Source organism: Oryx dammah, unplaced genomic scaffold, assembly GCF_014754425.2.
Source record: "Oryx dammah isolate SB20612 unplaced genomic scaffold, SCBI_Odam_1.1 HiC_scaffold_8, whole genome shotgun sequence".
Lineage (NCBI taxonomy): Eukaryota > Metazoa > Chordata > Mammalia > Artiodactyla > Bovidae > Oryx > Oryx dammah.
The window spans coordinates 7121432-7145734 of NW_024070192.1; the positions used below are offsets into that span (position 1 = coordinate 7121432).

The 24303-nt window shown below is 57.7% G+C and overlaps 2 protein-coding genes across 4 annotated transcripts in view; one reads left to right on the plus strand and one right to left on the minus strand.

Annotated features, from left to right (window-relative positions):
• Nucleotides 1–137: 137 nt before the first annotated feature.
• LOC120866539 (basic salivary proline-rich protein 1-like) lies at nucleotides 138–1700 on the minus strand. The gene is made up of 3 exons (XM_040244317.1): nucleotides 1615–1700; nucleotides 663–1458; nucleotides 138–551 (listed from the first exon to the last, which is right to left on the minus strand). Exons 1-3 carry the CDS (start codon nucleotides 1698–1700, stop codon nucleotides 138–140), a joined length of 1296 nt encoding a protein of 431 aa, XP_040100251.1.
• The window catches only part of LLGL2 (LLGL scribble cell polarity complex component 2), a 33980-nt gene continuing 10362 nt past the window's right edge, over nucleotides 686–24303 (plus strand). For 2 of the 3 annotated variants that reach the window (XM_040244534.1, XM_040244536.1), the window contains exons 1-6: nucleotides 708–804; nucleotides 12252–12341; nucleotides 21622–21719; nucleotides 22834–22915; nucleotides 23114–23229; nucleotides 23515–23673. In XM_040244534.1, coding sequence (XP_040100468.1) covers nucleotides 12267–12341; nucleotides 21622–21719; nucleotides 22834–22915; nucleotides 23114–23229; nucleotides 23515–23673 — 530 coding nt within the window. In that variant the 5' untranslated portion in view covers nucleotides 708–804; nucleotides 12252–12266. Of the gene's footprint in view, nucleotides 805–9930; nucleotides 10026–12251; nucleotides 12342–21621; nucleotides 21720–22833; nucleotides 22916–23113; nucleotides 23230–23514; nucleotides 23674–24303 lie in introns of all 3 variants that reach the window. The other variant, XM_040244535.1, reaches the window with a different exon arrangement.

Genomic DNA, 24303 nt, shown 5'->3' on the forward strand with positions numbered 1-24303 from the left:
CGTCGTTCCAATTGCCCTCCCTCGTTGTGCTAAAAACTCTGCTGCTGCCCCTGTCGGAGGCAGAGCTCGGAGGAGGGCTCAGGCTTGGGGCCGCCGGGAGAGGAGGTGTTTCGGCGACGCCCCTGTTCCCAAAGCACCTAGCTCTCGGGTCTCGAAACTTGGCCCTGCGTCCGCCGGTCCCCGTCCCTGATAGGGTTGGGCGCTTTCAGGAAGAACAGGCAGGGCTTTGCCCCTCCCTCCGGGGCAGCCCGGGGCCGGGTCGTGGGAGGGACCGCTCCCCTCTGGAGCCGGGCCTGGGAGGTAGCCCGGGGCAGGCGCGCGTTCCGGGAACTATTTCCTCCTCCGGGAGGCGGCGGGACACTGGGCGCGGCGCGGGAGTCCTGCGTCCAAGGTGAGCGCAGGTGAGGCTGGGGGCGGGCTGGCGGTGCCTCGTGCATATTCACGCGGGCCGGGGCCCCGCCCCCGGGCGGGACGGAGCCGTGGATTGGCCCGAGCGCAGTCCCGCCCTCCCGAGGGCGCCGGCTCGGAGCCCCCGCCTCGACGGCCGCCGACTGCCAGGGGCGGGGCCAGGCCCGGGGGGCGGGACCAGACCCGGGGGCGGGACCGCTGGGGCCCAGCGCTCAGGGCCGGCTCTCCCTTTATGTAAATAGCGGCGGCCCCGCCCCCTGCTCGCCGCGCCGGAGGTGAGCAGGAAGGAGACGGCTGCCCAGCAGCCTGCGGGCCCGCGGCGGAGCGAGCGGAGCCGGTGGCCGGGGCTGAAGGAGGACTCGGAGGCCTCGGGCGGGGGCCGGTCTGGGGTTCCAGGTGAGGTGCGGGCCGGGGCCCACCTGGCCGAGGCCGACCCCTCGGGGCGCCCGCCGGCCGGAGCGGGAAGGCAGGGGAGGGCCGGGACCCCTGGCTTCCCCGGGCGGGGAGGGCTGCGCGCGGGTCCGCTCGCCTCGCCCCGGATCCCGTCGCTCCGCTCGTCTGGGAGACAGACACCTGTAGAAAGTGCGGCTGGGAACTTTTCCGTGCCCGATCCGCCCGCGATCACAGACAGAACTTGGGTTTCGGGCTTGCACAATCGTGTTGGCTTGGTAGAGCCGGGGAACAGGTGCTCGGCCCGGCAGAGTGCGAGGGTCACCGCGGGCGGAGACGGAGCCCCCGGGCTCCGGGCCCCACGTGTAAGGCGCCTGGCCGGAGAGGCTGGCGACGCGCGCCCCCGGCGGCCCTCTCTCCGCCCGAGGGGGCCGGAGCGCGTTACGTCGGCGGCTTAGCCCCTGCCCCTGCCATCTGGGCCCTCTGCCTGCCGGCCCTTTGTGCCTCCTAATCCCCGGACGCAGGAAGCCCGCGGGAGGGACTTGGGTCTTGGGGCCTTTCTCCGCCCCAGGCAGCTTTGGATCCCTTTGGGGGACGTGATGGAGACCCAGCCTCTTTTCCACGGCCACGGGGGTGGGGTTGCGCTGCGGGACGCTGGGACTTGGCGAGAAGTGAGAAATTCTGTGTGTCAAAGAAAGTGCAGTTTGCTTTTGGTTTTCTCGGGGCTGGACGGTTCCCAGGCACCCTGATCTTGGGCTGCGGGGAGAACTGACGATTACCAGGAGAGCTATGGTAGTGGCCCCCTGAGGCTCTCACCTGAGACAGGTGAGCTTTGGGTGAGGTGGGCGGGGCGTAGACTCAGCGCCCTTCCCTTGGGGATCCTTGTACCAGATGCAGGGCATCTTAACCTAGGCTCTAGGCACCCTTCCCGGAGTTTCCAACTGAGTCTTTTCAATCTGGGGAGGGGATTCTGAGCAGAGAGGGAAAGAAGGAGGGGTTGTGTGTCATGGAGACAGGAAACCCCAGGTGGGAGGCTCAGAGCAGCAGTACTTAAGAGCCCTGGCCCAGCTCAGCGGAGAGCCAAGGGCAGAAGTGGCTTCTGAGGAAGACTGTCTGGGTTTTGTGAGCTGAAGCATGGGAATGGTCCTGGAAGAGATGGGCCAGCTTCTTTATGTTATGCACAGGGCATTCGGATTTGGTTTTCTTCAACCATCTGCCCACAGTGCTCACTTTCGTCAGTGAGGACTCAAACCAAACTCTGGGTGCTTCGAGTGCCTGCTGCTCTTCTCTAAAGTTAGATGGGGCCAGTCTCGGTGGGAGCCCCTGGGCGGTTGTTTCCAAGGTCTGGGTCATCCTGCATCCCTAATCTTCTCTGAGTCAAAGAAGCATCCCCTTTAGCAGCAGATTAATATAATTTTATTAATTTAGTAACTTAGTCCTTTGTTATTGTTTAGTCGCTAAGTCCTGTCGGATTCTTTCCCCACCCCATGGACAGTAACCCGCCAGACTCCTCTGTCCTTGGGATTTCCCAGGCAAAAATACAGCAGTGCATTGCCGTATCCTTCTCCAGGAGATCTTCCAGACCCTGGGATCAAACCCATGTGTTCTGCATTGGCTGGTGGATTCTTTATCGCTGAGCCACAAGGGAAACCCAACTTCTTAGTAGCGTTTAAAAAGTGTCTTAATCCCAGATAACCCTTAACAGGTTCAAAAATTTAAAAGGTAATAGGAGCTCCCAAGAGGGAAAAAACTTCCCTCTTGCTTCGTAGTCTTGCCTCAGGTGTAGTGCTTGCTTTTTTTTTTTTTTCTTTTTTGGTTGTGCTAGGTCTTCTCTGCTGCACGGGCTCTTCTCTAGTCATGGCGAGTGGAGGCTACTCTCTAGCTATGGTGTGCAGACTTCTTGTTGCAGTGACTTTTTGTTGTGGAGCACGGGCTCTACGGTGCACAGGCTTCAATAGTTGCAGTACGTGGGCTCAGTAATTGCGGCTTCTGAGGTCAAGAGCACACGCTCAATAGTTGTGGCAAATGGGCTTAGTTGCCGTGCATCATGTGGGATCTTCCCAGATCAGGGATTGAACCTGTGTCTCCATCAGGTGGATTCTTTACCACTGAACAACCAGGAAGCCCTCAGTAAGGCTTTTAGTGTCTTTCCAGAGTCAGGAATAGTTTTGAATTGTGCCATGCTGATTTTTCACTACATGACCTTGACTCTGTTACTTAACCATGCCAAACCTCAGTGAGCCTTGTTTTTACAGATGTTGACAAGAGGATGAAAAATATCATAAACACCTGGTCCTGGCCGGCGCCAGGTGAGGATGGGCTGCTTAGCCTCCCCACGAAGCATAAAAGCCATGCGGTCACTTGCAGCAAGCCTTAGGGCAAATGCCGGGGCCTTTTGAGCCCTGACGGGTCATGAGGGTAGTTGGCTTCTCTGTCCAGAAATCCCGATTTTTGAAAACCTCTGGAGAATGAGAACTTTGAGAATGAGGCTGTTGCTTCTTGGAGGGCTGAGGTCTCTCCTAACTTTCACTTCTGTTCCAGTGGCCCTCGGTATTTCTGCTGCTGCTTAGAAAAGCTGGGAGTGAGGCCTGGTGGCCAGACCCCAGCTGGGGCAGCCTTTCCTGGGGGGAGTGTGTGTACAATCTAATCTCCTCTGCTTTGTGCATGGGGGAAGGCTTGACTGTTACACATTCTGCACCCTGGTGGGTGGGTGGGGAGGTGGGAGGCGGGGTCAGTGGGTAGGGGAAGTGCGTTCCTGGGCTGCTCTGTTGCCATTAAGGAGATTTTTCTCCAAACTCCGTCGTGCGTTCCATCAACCTCATTCAGGGAAGAGATATCTCCTGCCAGGACTTACTGGCCCCGGAACCCTCCCTCCCATAGAGAAGGTGGTGCATGGAGCTGGGAAGGGTGGGATCCTCTGCCATCAGCCTGCGCCCTGCCGTCTACCCCACTGGAGACATTGAGCATCCCTGGCGGGAGTCAGGGGCAATGTAGCGTCTGTAGAAGGGTCCTCCCAGACATGTCAGCCACAGCTTTGAGACACCCGAATCAGGGGCCCAGTGAAGGCCCAGGAGGCCCATGGCCTCTGCCCCTGGGTTGGCTGCTTTGAGCGGCACTGGCCGCCTGGACCCACTTATCCTGAGTACTCAGCCCGGAGAGGCCTTCTTATCTCACTCAGGCGATAGCACTATCAGGGCTCCTCCTGGCTCGAGGCTCGGCAGGTCTCTGGCAACGTTGTTCCCTGGCTCTGGAGTCCTTTGCAGGAAGAAGTGGGGTGTGGGACAGAAGATGGGGTCCCCATGGGACCACCGGTACTGTTTGCCCTCCTCCAGCCCTGGCTCCCCAGGGTTCCCTGGGAGAGCCTCCCCTTCCTGTGGGCTGTCCCCATGGGCCTTTGTCCACCTCCCTTGAGGGTGGCCTTCTCTCCCGCCCGCCCCCCGCCTCTCAGAGGAGTCACCCCATTCCTTCCCCTCCGCAGGAGCCACAGTGAATTCTTGAGCTAGGAGCGGCTCCTCTGGGCGTGGGGACAGGGAAGCAGCTAGGCGCCTGACTCCACCCTTCAGGAATCCAGCAGAGACTGGAGACTTTTCTCAAGACACCTGACTCAGTGTTCCCAGCGTTTGATGAGAGGGACACCTGGGCGCAAGACTGTTTGATTCTAGTAAATAATGTTATTGGTGGCTCTCCTTGCCAAGGAGCCGGGTCTCCTGAAACTTCGGGCTAAGACGCGGGCCATGAGGGTATCCCCGGCCCCATGTCAGCTGTAGTGTGTGCATGGCCCTGGCCTTGGCCAGGGACTTGAGAACAGGAAGTTCCCCTGGGGCCCCAGCCCAGTGCTCTTTGGGATCAGTGGCTCCTACCTGGAGAACATGTTTGCCTACTTGATCCCCATTCAGTCCCAGCTGTTCATTAATTCAACGGGTATTTGTTAGTGTCTCTGTATGTGCGGTGTGGTTTAGACACCAGGCATAATCCTTGCACCAAGCAAAGATCTCGGCTGTCACAGGACTCTTGTTCTAAAAGATGGGAATCTTGAGTGGCCAGGAATAAGTGTAGGTAATAAATAATCTGCTAAAAGGCAATATGAACTATAGAGTAAAAACTGAGGTGGGGGATTGAGACCCCTTGGGAGGGAGTCAGGTTGCAACTTTAGAAAGGGGTCAGGGTGGGCTTCATCGAAAAGGTCACACATGAGCACAGGCTTACAGAAGGTGCCTTGCCTTGCTCAGTCGTGTCTGACTCTTTGGGACCCTATGGACTGTACGCCAGGCTCCTCTGTCCAAGGGGATTCTCCAGGCAAGAATACTGGAGTGGGTTGCCATGCCCTCCTCCAGGGGAATCTTGCTGACCCAGGGATGGAACCCGCATTCCCTGTGTTGCAGGTAGATTCTTTACCAGTGAGCTCCCCGGGAAGCCCTACAGGAAGTGAGAGCTTTAAATAAAATTCGGTGCCTTTCATGTGTCAGGGAGGCTTCCCTGGTGGCTCAGAGGTTAAAGCGTCTGCCTACAACGTGGGAGACCTGGGTTCGATCCCTGGGTCAGGAAGATCCCCTGGAGAAGGAAATGGCAACCCACTCCAGTATTCTTGCCTGGAGAATCCCACGGACGGAGGAGCCTGGTGGGCTACAGTTCATGGGGTCGCAAAGAGTCGGACACGACTGAGCAACTTCACTTTCACTTTCATGTGTCAGGGCTCTAAGCACTGGAGATATGACCATGGAAGGTGAGGCATGTCCGTTCTGGGGCTGACATATCCTGAAAGCTCCATGGGTTGGCCTTTCAAGTTTTAGGCGAGTCGGAGGTCATGTTCTGGAGCTTGATGCGATGAACCAGGCAGCTTACCCACCCCAGGCAAGTCGTCGTCTGTCTTCTCCCCAGAATGGCTTTGCTTTTCCCCGTAGTTGGCCAGTCCCAGTCTGTCACTTGGAGGGAGCCTGGGGTTAGATTGCAGGTGAGGACTGAATGGGGATGTGGAGAGACGCAGGCATTCTGACTTCCCACCCCCGCACCCTGCAGGAGGGCCCACCAGGGCTGGAGGACTGGCCTGTGGCTCCGTGGGATGGACAGTGAGGCAAGAGGGGTGGTGACTGACCTGGAGCCAGCCAGTTAGGGCGAGGGCTCTTGGGGAGTCCCTTTGTCCTGGGAGCGAGGCTTGAACTGAGCGAACGCTGTGCAGTCTGGTTGGAGTTCAGGTTGGGACTTGGACTCCTCTCAGGCTTGCTAGCGCTCAGAATTAGCTGTTTCATCAGTCGTGGGGAGAATCACATGAGAGGATGCTCGTCGAATGCTTCAAGCGGCATCTGGCCACAGTTCCCTCTCTCCGTCGCTTTTATTGCCCAACAGCAGCAGTGACGGCAGTGGCTGCCGCCTCCTGTGTTTAGTCCCGCCTCCACAGAGGTGCCCTGGGAGCCAAGGTTTGGTTGCTAAGCTGCTGGCCAGGGGCTGCCTGGTGCCTCTGGGGGATTGGGTTTCCCAGGACAACTCAGGCGCCAGCAGAGCAGCCGTGGGCATCTGAATTGGCACGGCAGATGCCGGAGGGGTCAGCAGCTGCCCCGGGCACTTAGAGCCCTGCCTTACCATTTCCCCGGGGTGGGAGGTGCAGGGGCGTGCTCACACCCTGCAGACGGAGGCCAAAACTGTGCGCGGGCCTCACACAGGATGTCGGGGAAGGGAAGGCGGTTTCAACAGCAGCAGGCTGTGGGGAGCTGGCTTGAGCCGGGGCTGCACCCCACGCCAGACGTGCTCCCAGTGATTGTGAACAGGGGACACGTGCTCCCGTGGCTCCAGGAGCCTTCTTTCCCGTGGGCCCCAGGTGTCCAGAGCGCTGCTTCCAGACGTAGCCTCTCCCAGCAGCCCAGGCCATGGAGGGACCTTCTAGGTGGGGCTGGCCCATCACACACCTCCAGGACAGGCTGGCACAGCTTGGTCAAGCCTTTATTTCCTGGGGATAAATGAGCCCAGGTGCCCCAAACCATGCCAGCGTGGGATGAGCCATCTGTTATGAGAAGCAACCCCCTTCTTCCTCCCTGTGACACAATCAGAAGTGCTGCTCAGGGCAGGGAGCCGAGACAAGCCCACTCCCATGTATGTGTTTCTTCTCTGCCTTCAGCAGGTGTGTGTGGGTCCCCCACCCATGCAGGGTCTGAGCAGAGGATGGGAAGGGAAGACCAGGTGGGATTTTACTAGCCTGTGGCCAAGGAGGTGGGCTTCCCAGGTGGCTAGTGGTTAAAAAAAAAACACACACACACACACACCTGCCAATGCAGGAGAGGCAGATTCGATCCCTGGATCGGGATGATCCCCTGGAGAAGGAAATGTAACTTACTCCAGTACTCTTGCCTGGATATTCCACGGACAGAGGAGACTGGCGGGCCATGGTCCCTAGGGTCACAAAAGAGACGCCACTTAGCGGCTAATCAACAAACATCTGGTCAAGTAGGCAGCTCTCCTATTTTTTTTTTCCCCAGGGTGGGCATCAGGGTGAGGGGAGACCAATTTTAAGCCAGAAGTAGTGTTGGACGATTGGAGCAGTGAAAGGGAGGGGATGGCCAGGCCAGTGGCCCGTGGGGGCCTCTCAGGCCAGCTCCAGGCACGAAGCACAGACCCGCGGGGCAGAGCAAGTACAAATGAGCCGCAGGTCGGCAAGCCTCATGGCCTGGCAGACCCTAAGCCCTGAGCGGCCACCCCTGAGGGACCAGAGAGCTGGGCAGAGCAGGGAGGGTGGCCCACAGGTAGATCTGGTGACAGACAGAGGTGGTGGTGGGCAGGATTGGAGACCGAGTGCCATACGCATCAGAGCTGCTTCTACCACGAGGGATGTGGGAGAAGAAGTCGAGGCCCCTAAATGCTAAGGTGCCCCCCACATCTGATGCCAAGAAGAAGGTGTTAGTCACTCAGTCGTGTCCGACTCTCTGCAGCCCATGGACTGTAGCCCACCAAGCTCCTCTTGGGAGCCTTCAGAAAGTTCTATTGGGCAGTCTTCAGAAAGTTCAGGGGATGGAGAAGGTGTTTCTTCTCAGGGAGCGGCCCCCCCAACCCCGCCAGAAGTCTTGCTCTAGCCAGGTAGCTCCCCAGTGCAGGAAACCAGGACCCTCAGAGCTCTTCCATCCCCAGTGAGCTGGTAAAGAGTCTGCCTGCAATGCAGGAGACCTGGGTTCAATCCCTGGGTCGGGAAGATCCCCTGGAGAAGGGCATGGCAACCTACTCCAGTATTCTTCCTTGGAGAGTTCCATGGACAGGGGTGCCTGACAGGCTACAGTCCACGGGTTGCAAAGAGTCGGACACGACTGAGTGACTTTCTTCTTGGCATCAGACGTGGCAAGGGGCTCCTTAGCTTGGAGGAGCCCCGACTTCCTCTCCCACCTCCCTCGTGGTAGAAGCGGCATTGATGTCTGCAGCACCCGAGAGCTCGCCAGTCCCCTCCCAGGCCTTCCTGTTGAAGCTCACGGCCTGGGCCCCTGAAGCCTGAGGTCACACAGCTGGTTCCACCCACCTGTCTACTCCCTGCCTCTGCTCTCAATTCGAGGTCCACAGTGGCAGGGGGGTGGGGGGCGGCAGGAGCGATCGTCCCCCAACAGGGCTGAGTGCCTGCTGTGAGCACAGGGTTGTCCTCACACCTGACCGTTGCCTGGGCCCCCCTCCGTGTGATCTTCTTATCACCCTTCCTGGGAGGCAGGTAATCAGAAAGGAGGAAAAACATCGCTGCTAATCCCATAACCCCTCCAGTGTGTTGTCAACTTATGTAAATATTTTTAATAGATTCTTCCCGACTCCCGGATACACTGGACACACATTTCCACAGCCATCATCTCCTGCCCTTTTCGTGACTGTCTGCCTCCCGTCGTGGGGCTGAGCACCCCTCACCCATCCCCTGTTTTTGGCCACTTAGGTGGCCTCTGATTTTTCCTAGTAGTTTAATGACCAGCATGACAAGGTTGGGGAGGGCATCCATGGATGCCTGAGTCCACGGTGGTTTTAGACATCATTTTAGCCTGAGGTGCAGTCCAGCGCTGAGGGAGCACAGTGAGTGAGCATGGTCAAGATGGGTTCAAATACAGATGCTTTTGGAAGGTGATTAAAAAAAAAAAAGTTTTTATTTTATATTGGGGTATAGCTGATTAACAACGTTGTGATAGTTTCAGGTGAACAGCAAGGGACTCAGTTGTACAGATATATGTATCCATTTTCCCCCAAACTCCCCTCCCATCCAGGCTGCCCCATAACATTGAGGAGAGTTCCCTGTGCTGTACGGAAGGTGATTTTTTTAATATGCTGCCTGAGGGGCAAGAAGGTTATTTCAGAGAGAATCGTGAAGACAAAAGCATGGAAACCAGAATAAATGGGACTCGTGTGTGGGGCCTAGCAGATGGTCAGAGGGCCAAGCAGAGGGGGACACAGTTGGGGAGGGGAGGGCGGACCCCGTCAGGCCCCTGCCCAGGACTGTCAGGGGGTTCCCAGTGGGGACAAACTGAAGCTCTTCACTGTGGCCCACCAGGACCCCCTTCCAACCCATGGCGTCCCTCCTGTTGCCTGTGCCTGGCCCCCCCAGGCACACGCAAGCTTGTTCTGGCCACCTGACATGCCCTGCCCCGAATCCTCCCATGGCATACTGCTTCCTGCCATCCAGGACAGGGTGGAGGTATTGTCACCTCCATTCATTCATTCAGCGAGCTCCATGGGGGAGGAGGCGAGGGTGGGAGGCACTAGAGCGTCTGGAGGTCTGGAGGAAAAGCATCCCAGGCAGGAGGAACGGCAGATGCAGAGACCCAGCCCCGGGAAGGTCCTGCTGACCACCCTGGTCCCTCCATCTAAGCGTCTTCCCCTATTTTCCTGGAGGCTCTGATCTCTACCTGAAACCAGGCCGCCGACTGATTTCGTGTACCTGTGAGTCACCACACCCCCCTGCCAGGGTGTAAGCTTGGTGAGCTAGAGGATCTCGTCTGGCGGTCAGAGGATCTTGTGCGTGCAGTCCTAGGACGGGGTTTGCTCCGTGCAAGGCCCTGGAGTTTGATAACTCTCACTGCAGACCAGCGTTCTCGGCCTCCAGGAACTGCCTGAGGGCCACCCAGCTGTGAGCTAGTTCTGGGTCCCGAGCCCTGGGCTTTTTCCCTGACGTCTTTTTCTCCCGCTCAGGACTGGGTTGAGTCGATAGCATCTGTTCCACCCCCGGAAGCTCCAGGCAGGCCCAGGTTCCTGAAGCTTCTCCGCAGAGAACCTGCTTGTCTGGGGTGAGTGGAGCCGAGGCTTTGCCTGGAGCTGAGTCCAGCCCGTCCCAGAGCTGTCCTCCTTCGAGACGGGAAAGCTCTTTTTAGGCCTCATCTTGGGCGGTGCTTCTGTATTGGGAGCTCCTCTGTAGGGTGGGTTGGAGTGAGGAGCACATGCAGTGTGTACCCACTGAGGTCCTGACTCCGTCCCTGCAGGCCACGAGTGTCCCAGCCCGTGGTGGAGTGAGTGGCAGGGGCAGGCAAGGCCACCCAGCCCTGCCCAGCCACAGCATGCCGGTGGCCACGCCGCTGCCTGGTTGGCCCCGAGCTGAAGGCATGTGGGAGTGTGTCTACGTGCATCTATGCCTTTGAACCCGGGGCTATAACCAGGCATCCGCTGTCTTGTCGTATGCCTCCTTGGCTGCCTGCCAGGGCCCCAAGAGTTGGGAATCCATCACTCTTGGGGGCAATCTGCATTCTGTCCATCCTTCTCAGTGATGTGACGAGTTGCCCAGCCTCTGTGGTCTTCCTTTCCTTGTCTGCCAAGTGGGGATATTCCACTCACCTTCCAAGGAGGCTTCTGGAAGGTGAACACCAAGAATGAGGTTCGGGTACAGCTTGTTCTAACTCACAAGTGTGTTTCAGTGCTGCTAGGCAGCAGGGCCCCCGAGGGGCAGCTGGGTGGATGGAGCGTCCGTCCTCCCTTCCCAGGTGGGGCTGCCCCCGCCCCCCCGGACCTGCACATCTTCCCCGGGGCTGTGCAGTGTTATCCTTGCGCCTGTGTGGGTCCTCGGTACAGATGGCCCTGTGCCCGCTTGACCCCAGGCCCTACAAGGGTCTCCGGGGCAGAGTCCAGGGCAGCCTCGCCCTGGAGTCTGCGGGCCCCTCTCCTCCTCCAGGGCGACCCTCCTGGCTTTCTCTGACTTCTGACCCAGTGGCCAAGGCTGGGGGAGGGGGAGTGGCACTACCAGGAGCCCGGGGCAGCTGGCTGATGAGCTGGTGCACCCTCCCCCACGGCTGGAATGCCTGGCCACCAGCTCAGCTGTTTGTCCAGGAGGTCGCTGCAGCCCAGCGACCGTTCTCACTCCCAGAAGCCTGCGGGACTTTCCCATGTTTGTTCCCCAAACCGGCTGCAGGGCCTCGGGTCAAGCAGGCACCTAGCAGTTTCCCGACTGGCTGCTGGTCCTTGGAGGAGTGGGGCCTTCTCTGGCTCCCCCCAAATGGGAAGCCATTTCCAGGGTGGGCCTGAGCCCCTGTGTTTCCAAGGACAGGCCCTGGCGTCCTGTGGTCAGTGGGAGGTTGTGCTCTTGGAAGCAGGAAGCTGGAGCCCATGTGATCCCACCCTCTTCCCCAAGGATGAGCCAGAAATAGTTCCCCTTGGACTGGGGAATGCGTTCTGTGGTGGGCGGGCAGTTTGGGGGCTTTGAGCTGATTTCTTTATTGGGAGCAGGTTTTTTCTCCTGATTAGCCTCCTCTTGGGCCCGTGGGAAAACCAGCGCACCCCATCAGAGCCCAAGGGCGCTGGACCTGGGAGAGCCAGAGATGAGACAGGGAGGTGGGGCGGAAGCCTGGGGCTGCGCAGGCCCCGGCAGCTGTGGGGGTGGACCCAGCTCCCTCGTGGGTCCAAGATGTAGGGTGGGATGGTGGGAGCAGCCTCAGCCCAGAGACCCCGGACAGCCTTCCCTAAAGTCGGAAGGATGGGTCTGTGCAGGAGTGCTGACCTGCCTCGAGAGTTCCCCTGGGCCTTTCCCCTCTCCCATCTGGGTCCTGATCTGTGAGCCCAGGTGGACCGCCTTTGCATTCCCACTCCCCCCCCACCGTTCTGGACAGAGGCTTGTGAAATTTCCCTTTCTGGGTAGCCAGAGTTTTATGGTTCTCCAGAAAACAGGTTAACTATTAAGCTTAATTAACCTCAGGGCCTCTGGCCCTTCTTGTTGCTATAAAGCTGGGCTAAATGGCTTCCTCCCCCAGCTTCTCCCATTGGCTACAAGGGCTGCAGGTGGCTGGGAGCAAGCGTCAGAGCGTTAACTGGCTGTGGGCCTCCGGGTACAGGGCTCCCTCTCTCCGGTCTCCTGTTAGGGAGGCGCACTCCAGGGATGGGCCGTGGGGAAGCCCAGGGTGAAGTGAAGCCGGCCCGGCCCGGCCTTCAGCCACCTGCAGGCTCGGGGAGAGAGGCTGCCCGCACTGGGCACTGGGCCCTGCTCTGGGGCCTCCCTCGCCAGGCGCTCAGCTGTTCCCCTCTTTCCCCAGGGGGCCACACACAAGATGAGGAGGTTCCTGAGGCCGGGACACGACCCTGCAAGGGAGAGGCTCAAGAAGGACCTCTTCCAGTTTAACAAGGTAAGGGGAGCGGTGGGCTGGCCGGGTGTGGATGGTGGGCATGGAGGTACCCCTCCCGCAGGAACCTACCCGGTGGCCAAGTGGTTAGGACTCCGTGCTCTCACTGCCAAGGGTGTGGGTTTGATCCCTGGTTGGGGAACTAAGTGCCATGCAGCCAAACAAACAAACAGAAGGTATCGCCCTCCCCCTAGGCAGGGGCTGGCACTGGGGTTGCCTTTACCTGGACTACAGTGCTTACTTGGCGCCACCCACTGTGCCCCCTGGGACCTAGGTTTTGGAAGTGGGGTCTGGGTGGCAGCTTTCCTGGGCAAGGAGAGCAGGATGCCCAGCAGTGGGCTCTCCTTGCCCCTCATCTCTCTCTGACCTCGGTAAGTCCTTCCATCTCTCCCAGCCTCAGTTTCCCCACCTGTAACTTGGGGATAAAACCATGCACTCCGCCTACCTCCCCCGGGCTTATAGGGGAGGCTTAGGGCTAGGAAGGATGAGATGTCAGTGAGTCCTGCAGAGTGTAGTCCTGTTCCCATGATGCCAGCTTCCTTGGAGCCCTGGTGCCACAGGCTACAGCTGTCCCCTCCCTCCTCAAATCATCCCCCAAAAAAAACACGGCATTCCCTACAGGGGGGACGCATGGTTCCTTCTGGCAGGTTCTAGGCCTGGGCGGGTGGGAAGAGGCACCTGTGAGAAGGTGCGGATTGGCATTTGACTGCCCCCACCCCACACTTGCTCCTAAGCCCCCCACCCCCCAAAGTGAGTGTCCTTTTCCCAAGATCACAGGGCTTCTGCGAAGGCTGGGCCTGGGAAGGCTGGAGTCGGGCTGTAAAGGGGAAGGAGCACAGCGTGGTTTATTAGCTCCAAGGCCACCTAGCAATCTGAAGCCAATCCGGGATAATTAGCCCCTCTCACTTCTGCTTTGATCTAGGCCCCGGCCTCCCCTCCAGAAGGTGGACGGCGGGAAGGGGAGCAGCAAAGTGCTCCTCCCCTCAGAGGGGCACCTAGGGTCCCTCCAGGCCACGCTGACGGGTGGGCTTCCAATCCAGCTTAGCCCCTTAGAAGTGGGGAGAGCCAGTGCTGATCACACACTGCGTAGGCCCATCATGTGGACCACGTGGAATTAGATCATTTAAGGGCTGGGCACAGTGGCCCGGGAGTGCCAGCTGCTGTTTCCTGGGGCTGCGTGCCTTCCAGGGAGAGGGAGCTCCCAGGGGTGTGTTTAAGGCTGGTCAGGGTCCCAACGCACTCTGCCGTTTTCCTCTAATATTCTTGACCTGTGGCTCTGAGGGTACCTGCCTCTGGGATCAGGGCTTCCCCGAAGAAACACCTCCTCCCACTGGGGTAAGGAAGCCATGGGTGGGGCTTTTAGGCCTTGGAATGGGTGTGTGTTTATGTGTGCACACATAGGTGTTATGAACGGGAGAGCTGCCATTCTCATTCCAAGGGAGCAGCTCATGGGTGTTGAGTGCGGGTCTCAGAACCTCAGCACCCACCACGGGGCCTGGGTGTGACTGCTGTTGCCTTCCATTGCCCCTGATGACGCTAGGATCTTACACCCCAAAAAGGTGGCTGATTCCAGTGCAAACCGGATAGACAGGCTCAGCGAAGAGGGATGAACCCCCGCCTCAAGTTCCAACTGTGGAGCAATAGGGTGGAGCTGGGGTGGGGCCAAGGTAGAGGAATTGGCCCCCCACCGTGCCCCCAAATTCAGCTGCCCCACCCCCAGGCCTGGCTGGGAAGAGAGAGGGGAGACTCCTGGAATTCCTTCTTCCTTCCATTCACTTCTGAGAAACACGCTTTGAGTACCTACTGTATACACAGCCTAAGGCTGGAGCTTTGAGAATCTCAGATAAGACCTTTGCCCTCCAGGATGTTTATAATCTGGTGTAAGGAAGAAGGCTGATGGTCTGAAGTGGGGGAAGTCTTGGGAGATCTTTGGGGAAGGTGAGGGCCTTAGACTCATCTAGGCTCTGGGTGAGCAGTGGAGCCTGGCGGGTCGGGATTGGAGGGTGAGGTCAGATCCTCGGTGACTGGGGAGCCCAAGCCCCGCCCCCAGCCGTGAGGTCCAGGGAGGCTGGAACCTCGGAGTCTGGGTCTGCTATACCAGAGCCTGGTGGGTTTTGAGCAGGGGTGTGAGCGATCTCATTTATGACAGCTAAAGTGCTTCTGGGACTTTTTTCAACCTTTCAGTCTGAAGCAGGTAAGCTCAAAGCCCTTAGGAGATGTTGCATTGACTGGGTGGGGCCCAGCAGTGGCAGTGGGGCGCTGGGCTTGGCACTGTTGACATTTGGGGCCTTCAGGAGCAGCAGCATGCCCGGCCCTGCCTCCCCAAGACATGACAACCAGAAACGTCTCCAGACGTGGTGCCTTACTGCCTGGGTTCATTCACCAGCCAGGTGACCTTGGACAAGTTCTTGTTGTTCAGTTGCTCAGTCGTGTCTGATTCTTTGCAACTTTGTGGACTGCAGCATGCCAGGCTTCCCTCTCCTTCACCATCTCCTGGAGTTTGCTCAAACCCCTGTCCATCGAGTTGGTGATGCCATCCAGCCATCTCATCCTCTGTTGCCCCCTTGGACAAGTTCCTCATCCGTAAATGGAGAGGCTGGTAGAAACTAGCCCCCAGTGTTGGTGTGCGGATTAAATGAATTAGTGTGTAAGTCAAGGGGCCTAAGTGGCCAGTGGTTCCAGTGTTAGCACAGCTATGAATGTTATCTGGCTCGAGGTTGAATTTGGATGGTCTTGACACCCTCCAGCAGAGGTGTATGACCAGGTCCCAGCAGACAGTGGGATGCACAGAGCTGGAGCTCAGAGCCTCACGTCTGGGGAAGCAGGCAGTGTCCGCCCTGGAAGGGCTGGTCTGCAGGGCACCAAGCTGGGAAGTGGGACTTGGAACCGTCATTGGCCAGTCCCAGCGGCTTGCAGGTGCCCACTTCTAAACCAGCTCTGGGTCTCCCTCCACCACCTTCTGGCGAAACTCTTTGACACTCGCGGCAAGGGAGGTGCCTCAGAGAGAGCAGCATGTCCTGTGTCTTTGGGAAGGAGCTCTGTCTGTGGACAGATGCTCGGAAGCTCCTGCTGGGGGCTGATTGTCTGAAGGGCAGCTCCAGTTCACCGGGGGCTCTGGGCCAGGCAGTGAAGGGATCTGGAGCCAGGTGGTCTGGGTCTAGATGCCAGCTCACCGAGTGACTGCAGAAACGTCACCCTCTCTGCTCCTCAGTTTCCTCATCTGTAAAGTGGGTATTACAGTAACCCCTCCCCCCCCGGTGGTATGCTGAGTGAGTTAAGTTGCTTTGAACGGCGCTCACAAATGGCTGGTGCCCTACAGGGTCAGCCTTGTCTTCACCGCCTCCTGACGACTCAGGTGGTAGTGTTCCCACTTCATGCAGCCCACTTCTGAGGGCTCCATGCTTGCACGGCCTCAGCACCTGGAGGGGCACCGACTCGGAACACAGCACCCAGTTCCATCTGTCCACAGCAGAGGCCTTAGGGTGCTGGCCCTGACTCTTACCGTGCCGCATGCTGGGTCCTTGGTCTGGTCGGGAGGACAGAGGAGTCGGCTGGCCATGCCAGCAGGGCCGCCGGGGACCACATGTAGGGACTGTGGGACCCACAGGAGGGAGGAAGGGACCCCGAGGGCACGTCGGTCAGGTTAAGTAAAATCTCTTCCTTGAAAAATCCCTCGAGGCCCGGCCTCCCTGGTGAGACCTGCCAGCTGGCTGATAAGGGCGCCCGGGCCCTTCCTGCCTGGGACCACCCTCCCCCACCCCAGGCCCTGAACAAACAGTGTGTTCCTGACCAGCTGCCCCTGTCCAGGGCGGTCTGGTCCTGGCTTTTGCATGGCTGGGCCCCTGGTGTCAGGTGACAGGCTCCCAGGGAGGGCCAGGTTGCTGCCAGCGCCAGGAATCTGGGCTGACCACACCCAGTCTGGGCCAGTGCCTCCCTGTCCCCCACTCCGTCCCCCAGCACACCCCCAGGCACACCTGGGCAGCCTTCCTCCCTGCCTCCGGCAAGTGATAGGGGCTCCTCAGCCCTCGATCTTGGATGGGATCCCCCCTTTCTGGGCGCAGGGGGGACCTCTGCTCTCTCCCTCCCTCTGCTCTCCTCCTTTCGGGGAACCTGAGTGAGACAGACGGGCTTTCTGTCTGCACCGGGCTAATGTTGCAGTCTGGCGGCTCCTACAAATCTCTCCTTTCCCAGCTCCCTGTCAAAAGGGTTCATTGTTCTCCCTTCTCTTGGCAGAGGTCACCTGAGCCAGGTAGCAGGGCGGGGACAGTGCCAGGCAGGCTTGATGCTGGGCCTGGGAGGTAGGGGAGGACAGCCCACAGCTGGCAGGGTCTGGTCAGCCTCTGCTTTGAACCGGAGCTGGAGGCGGCTGGGAGGGCCGGGCCTGCGTCCTGGGCAGAGGGCTGATGGGGGTTGCTCTGAGCCTTAGAAGTCCACACAGGGCCCCCCCCCCAACCCTGGGGCTGAGCCCCTCCCGTACCCGGGGGCTGCTTCCTTTAAGGGAGGTCTGATATCTGCCGTGCTCCGGGGTCCTGGAACTGTGCCTAAACCCTCCGCCAGCCTGGGGGAACGCTGCCCGCCTGGGCCTGGTGCTCCAGGCAGGGGAACCGAGTCTTCAAAGGCCGAGAGGAGTTGGAGAGAGGGGCAACTGAGCATGGGGGGCACCCAGAGCGCAGGCCACGGTGCCTTGTGGAAGCCTCTGCTTCTCCCAGCGTCTCCGGCCCTGGGGATCCACCTCCTGCCTGTTCCCCTCCAGGCTTTCACTGACCTCTCTTCTCTCCCCATATCCAAACCCCAGCAAGACCACCGAGGCCCCTCATAACTGGCCTGGGGTCCCCGAGCGCATATTCCTCATGTCTCTTTGCCTCAGTCAGGGGTTTGTGGGTCTTATTTGCCTGTGGAAGCAGGGCCACTGTGCCCACTCCCGGACCAGGGGAAGCCCCCGTCTCCACACTAGTTACACTCGAATCCGCTCTTTTGGCCCCAGACAGTTAGTTGTTGTTCAGTGTGACTCTATGACCCCATGAATTGCAGCACACCAGGCTTCCCTGTCCTTCACCATCTCCCAGAGTTCGCTCAAACTCAATGTCCATCGCGTCAGTGAAGCCATCCAACCATCTCATCCTCTGTTCTCCCCTTCTCCTCCTGCCTTCAGTCTTTCCCAGCATCAGGGTCTTTTCCAATGAGTTGGCTCTTCACATCAGGTGGCCAAAGTGTTGGAGCTTCAGCATCGGTCCTTCCAGTGACTATTCAGGATTGATTTCCTTTAGGATGGACTGAGCCAGTTAGGGTCACCATTAAATTCTCTCCCATTTTGTTTTGTTTCAGCCACATTGTGAGGCACGTGGGGTCTTGTTTCCCAGACCAGGGATCAAACCCACACCTTCTGCATTGGAAGCATGGGGTATTAACCACTGGACCACCAGGGAATTCCTCCATTGATTTGTTTTTGAGGGAGCTTTGGTCCCTCCCAAGTTGTCAACTTGGAGAAGACGCCTGGAGGGATATGAGGGAATGAGAGAGAATCTTTGAAGGAGGCAGGGGCCTTAAGGAGCAGGCCTTTGCCCTGTGAGGCCAGCTGAGCCCTGAGGCTCATCTTGTCCAAGCCAAAGGCAGCCCTGCTCAATGCAGTCTTTAGGATCGTCCTGGGGACCACACGTGAAATGAGGCAATGTAGCTCGCCCAGCACCAAACACCTTTTAAGTGGTAGCTGAGGATTCTAAGTTTCGTGGGCCTGACTCAGTTCCTGTTCTTTCTAAACGAGCCTATGAGAAAGAATGTGGTTTGGGAGGGAAGGGTGGCATAGTGTCCTCAGGACCCGAAAGGAAATGAGCTATGAGTACAAGTGATTGAACCATAGACCTGACCTTTATCTCCCACTGCTGTTGGAGGAAAGAGTGACCTGCACCAGGAGTGACCCGGGTGAGATATTAGGAGAACTTCCTGCTGATGCATTGGTAGGATAACGCGTGGCCTGAGCCCCTGACGGAAAGCTGTTTTCTCTTTGGCTTGACTTTCCTGCCAATGTCCCAAGGCAGACATGTCAAAGGCAGCACCCTAGTCCGATGGGAATATGAGACGTATGCAATTTAAAATGTTGTCGGAGCCACATTACAGTTTCTTAAACAAGTGAGTTTAATTTTAATGAGGTATTCTGTTCAACCCAATATACCCAAAATGTTATTGTTTCAACATGTAGTCAACAGATATTAGATTTTCTTAAATTTTTTTTAAATAAAAAGGATTATTCTATACTTACTGCACATCTCAATTTGGCCATTACGTTTTCTTTTGGAATATGTGATCTATATTTAGCATTTGGAAGATTTACAGTTGAAAAAGGAAATTCAAGGCTCTGGTCTGCCTGACTCCAGCCCCTGTTGCTCTGGAACCCAAGAACATAACCTGGAAAGTTTTCTAATTACTGAATTGTGAGGACCCATCCTTGAATTTAAGTTAAATACAATTAGAAGTTCAGTTTCTTAGTGGCGGTAGCCACATCGCGAGGGTGCAGGATCTATTCGTGGCTTATGGGTATTTTACAGGGCATCAGGGCTTGGGCCCCCCACCAGGCTCCTGCTGGGTGCTTCCTCCAGAGTCCTCCAAATTCCAGAGGCTTTGGCCTTGAGCTGCTGCTGCTGGTGGTGATGGGAAAATGCTGTCAGCCCAGGGAGGCCCCAGCAACCTGGGGCCGGCCGAGGGGGGCTCCTGGGGCAGCTTGTCCCACACACCACATCACCCTCCTTTTCCTGGGAAATGTTTACATTCCAGATACGCTGCTATCTCCCCAAGGCTTTTCCAGGCTCTGCATTTTTTGCATAGCTGAACAAGAACCTGGACTGGAGCGGGTGGGGGTTCCTGCTGGCCTACTGCTTCCCCCTTCTAGGTATAGGCACTTAGAGGGCAGACTGTGTCCCTGGCAGAGAACCGGGCCTGCGGGGGCCCACACCTATGCATCCCAGAATAGCCACTCTTTGGAGCTCTCGTCCCCTGGTCGACCCCAGCACAGGGCCTCCTTCCTGGATCCACTGGCCAGGGCGGGCAGGCAGGCAGCAGTTGGGTTTGCTAAGCTATCGCCCCAGCTGTCACCAGGACTTCTCTCTCTATGCTCCTTGGAGGCCAAGTGAAGCCCAGAGCAGAGCCTTGGGCCTACAGAGAGCTGCCTCACTGGGGAAGCCTTTTTCTGCAGCACAGTCTCCATGGTTTAAAAGAAAAAATATCTTCAAAGTAGCTGGCTGACATCCTGTGTCCCACTCTAATCTAGCTCTACAGATTCAGTATCGCCTGGGGTGGGGACTAGGGGTTGAGGCTTGCCGACTAAGAAACAGGTGAAAACCCTCCTGAAGATGGTTTGTCAATCTCAGTCTCTAGTGCTTACATCCATACATTTTTAACCTGTAATTCCACCCCGGGACATCTGCCTAAGGAAATACTTAGTTACAGGCAGAGATAAGAGAGCAAGAATAGTCATCAGTGTAACCGTCAGTTGCAAAACCTCGGGTAACAAAGTAAATACTCAATAATAGAGGCCTAGCGAGTTAGGGTGCCTCCCCCTGAAGACTCTTCTTCAGCCATTTAAAAGTCATTTTAGGAGTTCCCTGGTGGTCTAATGGTTGAGACTTGGCACTGTCATGGCTGGGTTCAATCCCTGGTTGAGAAACTAAGATCCACAAGCTGTGAAGTGCAGCAAAAATTTAAATAAAATAATAATTTGTTAAAAAGTCATTTGGGTGCTTTGAACAGCCTGGGCTAGCTTTAGGTAGGAAGACCGAATACAGAGCTGTATGTGTATATATCCATGTGGTGTGGTCCAACCTAAGTCTGCTTTTTTTGTTTGTTTTTTTATATTTTATTTATATTTTTATTAAAAAATTTTAAAACTTATATGTATATATATGTATTCTCTAACCAGGGACCAAACTTGTACCCGCTGCAGTGGAAGTACAGCCTCTTAACCACTGGACCTCCAGGGAAATCCCAAAATTTAAAAAAAATTGTTTAGAACGGTTACTTCCATTTACAGTTATTACAAAGTATTCAAGTTGCTCAGTTGTGTCCTGCTCTTTGGACTATACAGTCCATGGAATTTTCCAGGCCGGAATACCTTCCCTTCTTGAGGGGCTCTTCCCAACTCAGGGATCAAACCTAGGTCTCCCGCATTGTGGACCGATTCTTTACCAGCTGAGCCCTGAGGGAAGCCCAAGAATACTGGAGTAAGGGTAGCCTATTCCTTCTCCAGCAGATCTTCCTGACCCAGGAATCAAACCAGGGTCTCCTGCATTATAGGCAGATTCTTTACCAACTGAGCTATCGGGGAAGCCACAGTTATTACAAAGGGTTGGCTCTATTCCCTACATTGTATGGTACATCCTTGAGCCTGTCTTAGACTTAGTCATTTGTACCTCGCACTCCCCAGCTCTCTATGCCCTTCCTGACCCCTTCCCACTGGTAACCTCTAGTTTGTTCTCTACATCTGTGAGTCTGCTTCTTTTGGTTATATTCGCTAGTGGTTGTGTTTTTTTAGATTCCACATATAAGTAAAAACATAGAGTGTGTGTCTTCCTCTGAAGTCACTATCTGCAAGTATAGAGCCACACACACCTACAATGGGACACACGGCCTTGCTAGCAAGAGTTACTCTGGTCGTAAGAGTGTGGGTGACTTTTGTTCTCTTTCTCAAGTTCCTTTGTATGTTCCAGGTTTTCTACCACATGTATTATTTCTAGAAAGAGAAATGAGCAAAGAAGCACTCCAGAAGCTTCCTCCGTGGGAAGATGGTGGAAGAGAGCTTACAGTGGCAGGGGTTCAGCCCTGGAGGAGCCTTGGGTCGCCCAGAGTCAGGAAGGGCGGCTGTGGGTTCTGTCGGACCCCACACGCCCACCTGGAGCTGTGATGCAGCCGGGCTTCCAAACCGCCTGGTGCCTCCCCTGTGCCAGCCCCGCAGACTTGCCCTGCACCCCGGCAGGAGGGCTGGGTAGGCTCCCCACAGCGTAGGCAGTGGAGTAACCAACCGTGTCAGAGTTCCTGGAGAGCAGGGGGGCCCCGAGGCATCTGGGGAGAATGAGCTCCCAGGGAGGTCCACGTGGCCAAGGACCAGGTCAGGAATGGGTAGAGGGTGTGGCCCAGGTGGGTCCAGCTAGGGACTGGGGTGCAATTGAATCCCTCCTTCCAGCTACCGGTGGCTCTGTCCTGCAGCTCCACCCTCTGGTGCTGACCCCTGTCCCCAGCTGTGGAGGGGCAGAGGGGACGTGTCTGCAGGCCCGTGCACGCCTGCTTCTCGTTGCAGACAGTGGAGCATGGCTTCCCCCACCAGCCCAGCGCCCTCGGCTACAGCCCCTCCCTGCGCATCCTGGCCATCGGCACCCGCTCCGGAGCTGTCAAGCTGTATCCTTTCTGTCCTCCTGGCTCCCACCCAGGGAGGCCCTGGAAGGGCTGGGGGCCTTGGCATTGCTGAGATTCGAGAAAAGACTCCTCCGCTGTCCATATAAAAACAAGTTGCGGATGACCCCTCTCGTTCCAGGGACGTTCCAGGTACCCTCTTAGGAGTCAGCCCTGAATGCAGCGAGTGCAGGCCAGGGATGGGCTGAGCAGTGGTGCTGCGGTTGTTTCTCTTTCCCCACCCCCACCCCGGAAGAATTAGTCGACTGGCCCCAGGGCTCTGTCCAAACTAGAGACAGGGTGGCCTTGAGTCAGAGGAGCTGTCCTAAGGCAGCTGCTCTTCTAGTTTCTACCCCTGATCATGTGCACTCCTTCATACACATACAGACACACACACATGTTGGCAGGCACAGTCTACACAGACACACACATGCACGCACACAGGTTGGTTGTCCTTACAGTCTTTCCCTGGGACTGGGAGGTGGGGGTAGGGGTCACATGGGGAGAGCCCAGCTGGCACTTCCTTCGGCAAAGCAGTGACTCCCTCCTGCTCCTCTGCTGCCGGATGGGGGCAGGGAGCTAGGCAGGGGGTGAGGTACGCACAGGGGTGCAGAGGCCAGGTCCCACAGGGCTCAGCCCTCCCTCAGCTGGTTAATCATTGCCGGCCCACGGCCATATCCTGGTTACAGCTCTCAGTGCTAAGACTCCCCAGTTGCTGTGGGTGGGCCCACAGGTGCCCGCTGTGTGTCTCCTCACCAGTGCCACCATGTGGTGGCTGATGGTCTCCTACAGCTCAGGTTTTGGGGTTCAGGGAGGCTGGGGCTGCAGAGGGCAGGCTGACAGTTGCCAAGGTGAGGCTTCACCCTTCTAAGAAGTCAGCCCCACCGGCCTGCCTGCGGCAGCCCTCCCTAATTGGCTGACTTCCCCCTCGGGGGTCAGGTTGCTGGACCTTGTCCTCGCCGGCCTAGTTCTGCCTCCTCCCCACCTCACCCCCCCACACAGAGGGGTCCCGCTGCCTGGGGGAGGGAGCCCTTCTCTGTACTTGCACTCCGAGGGCAGGCCGGGGGTCGGCGGGGGGGTCCTGCCTTCTGGAGCTGTTTCCTGAGCCCTCTCCTCCTAGCTATGGTGCCCCAGGGGTGGAGTTCATGGGCCTGCACCGCGAGAACAACGCTGTGGTGCAGATCCACTTCCTGCCTGGCCAGGTGAGCCCACCCCATGCCCTTCTTACTGGGTTTGGTGCTAATGAGAGGACCCGGGACAAACTTGCCTTTCCCCAGCTGCAGTTCATGACCTGCATCTCTGCAATGACACCCTGGGCAGCCCCGGTGTGTCGAGGCCAGGGGAACGCTGCCCCGCCCTGGTTAACGAGACCGGCCACTCCCACCCCGTTCCCTCCCCAGTGCCAGCTGGTCACCCTACTGGATGACAACAGCCTGCACCTGTGGAGCCTGAAAGTCAAAGGTGGGGTGTCGGAGCTGCAGGAAGATGAGACGTTCACGCTACGTGGGCCCCCAGGGTGAGAACTCAGTCTTGTTGCCCCCAGCCAGGAAGCAGGCTGGGCTGCAGGCTGCCTCCCCCAATCCTGAGCCCCAGCTCTCTGCCATCGGCCTGCAGCCTTGGCAGAAAACAGTAAATATGTTTATGTGGTCTGAATCGCTGTGGACGCCATTAGAGGGCACCCCAGGCCTGGGTGTCCCTGGCGCCACTGAGGGAGTCATGGGATTCCACCCCCCCACCCCCGCCGTGGGTCCCCCTTTGCCTGGGCAGCAGCTGGCTCACAGGCCGTCCTTCCCATCTGCAGGGCTGCCCCCAGCGCCACGCAGATCACTGTGGTCCTGCCACACTCCTCCCGCCAGCTGCTCTACCTGGGCACCGAGAGCGGCAACGTATTCGCAGTGCAACTGCCGGCCTTCTGCGTGCTGGAGGACCAGGCCATCAGCTCAGACGCCGTGCTGCAGCGGTGAGCCCCAGGCCCCTCATGCCCTCGAGGTGGACACAGCCCACTCCCTTCCACCCCAGTGATGCCTCAGGAGCTTATCATTTCTCTCCTGGAAAGTCTGTGGAGACAGGAGGGCAGACTCTGAGCACCCCCCAACCTGTCCCCCAAACTGAGAATCTCACCCTCCAAAATATTAGCACCCCAGCACCAAAAGGAGTCTTGGGAGTACTTGTCATCCCATTTAAAGGGGAGGAAAAGGAGGCACATGAAGGCCATGCAACAGTGCCGCTCTCAGCCCGGTGTTCCTGGCACCGGTACCACCCCTTTCAAAGCCCGGGGGCTCCGCCACAGGGCAGACAAGGCCCAGACCTCCCTGGTCGAATGGGCAGCTTCTGCTGATGCTCACATTTTGGAGTCTTGGCTACTTGTTTGCTCGCAGGCAGGCTCCACGGCCCCAGACACCCGACAGCCACGACCTGTAGGGCTCTTGGGATCGTTTCAGAATCTTTGCTCCTGGACGGTGGTGTCTGAAGTAGAGAGGAGTTCAGATCAGGTCTGGGGGTGGGGAGGGCGTGCCAGGTCCCCAAAGGGAGGTAGTGGAAGAGTCCAGCAGGAGCCTGTGGAGACCGCAGGGCCGGGATGTGCAGCCCC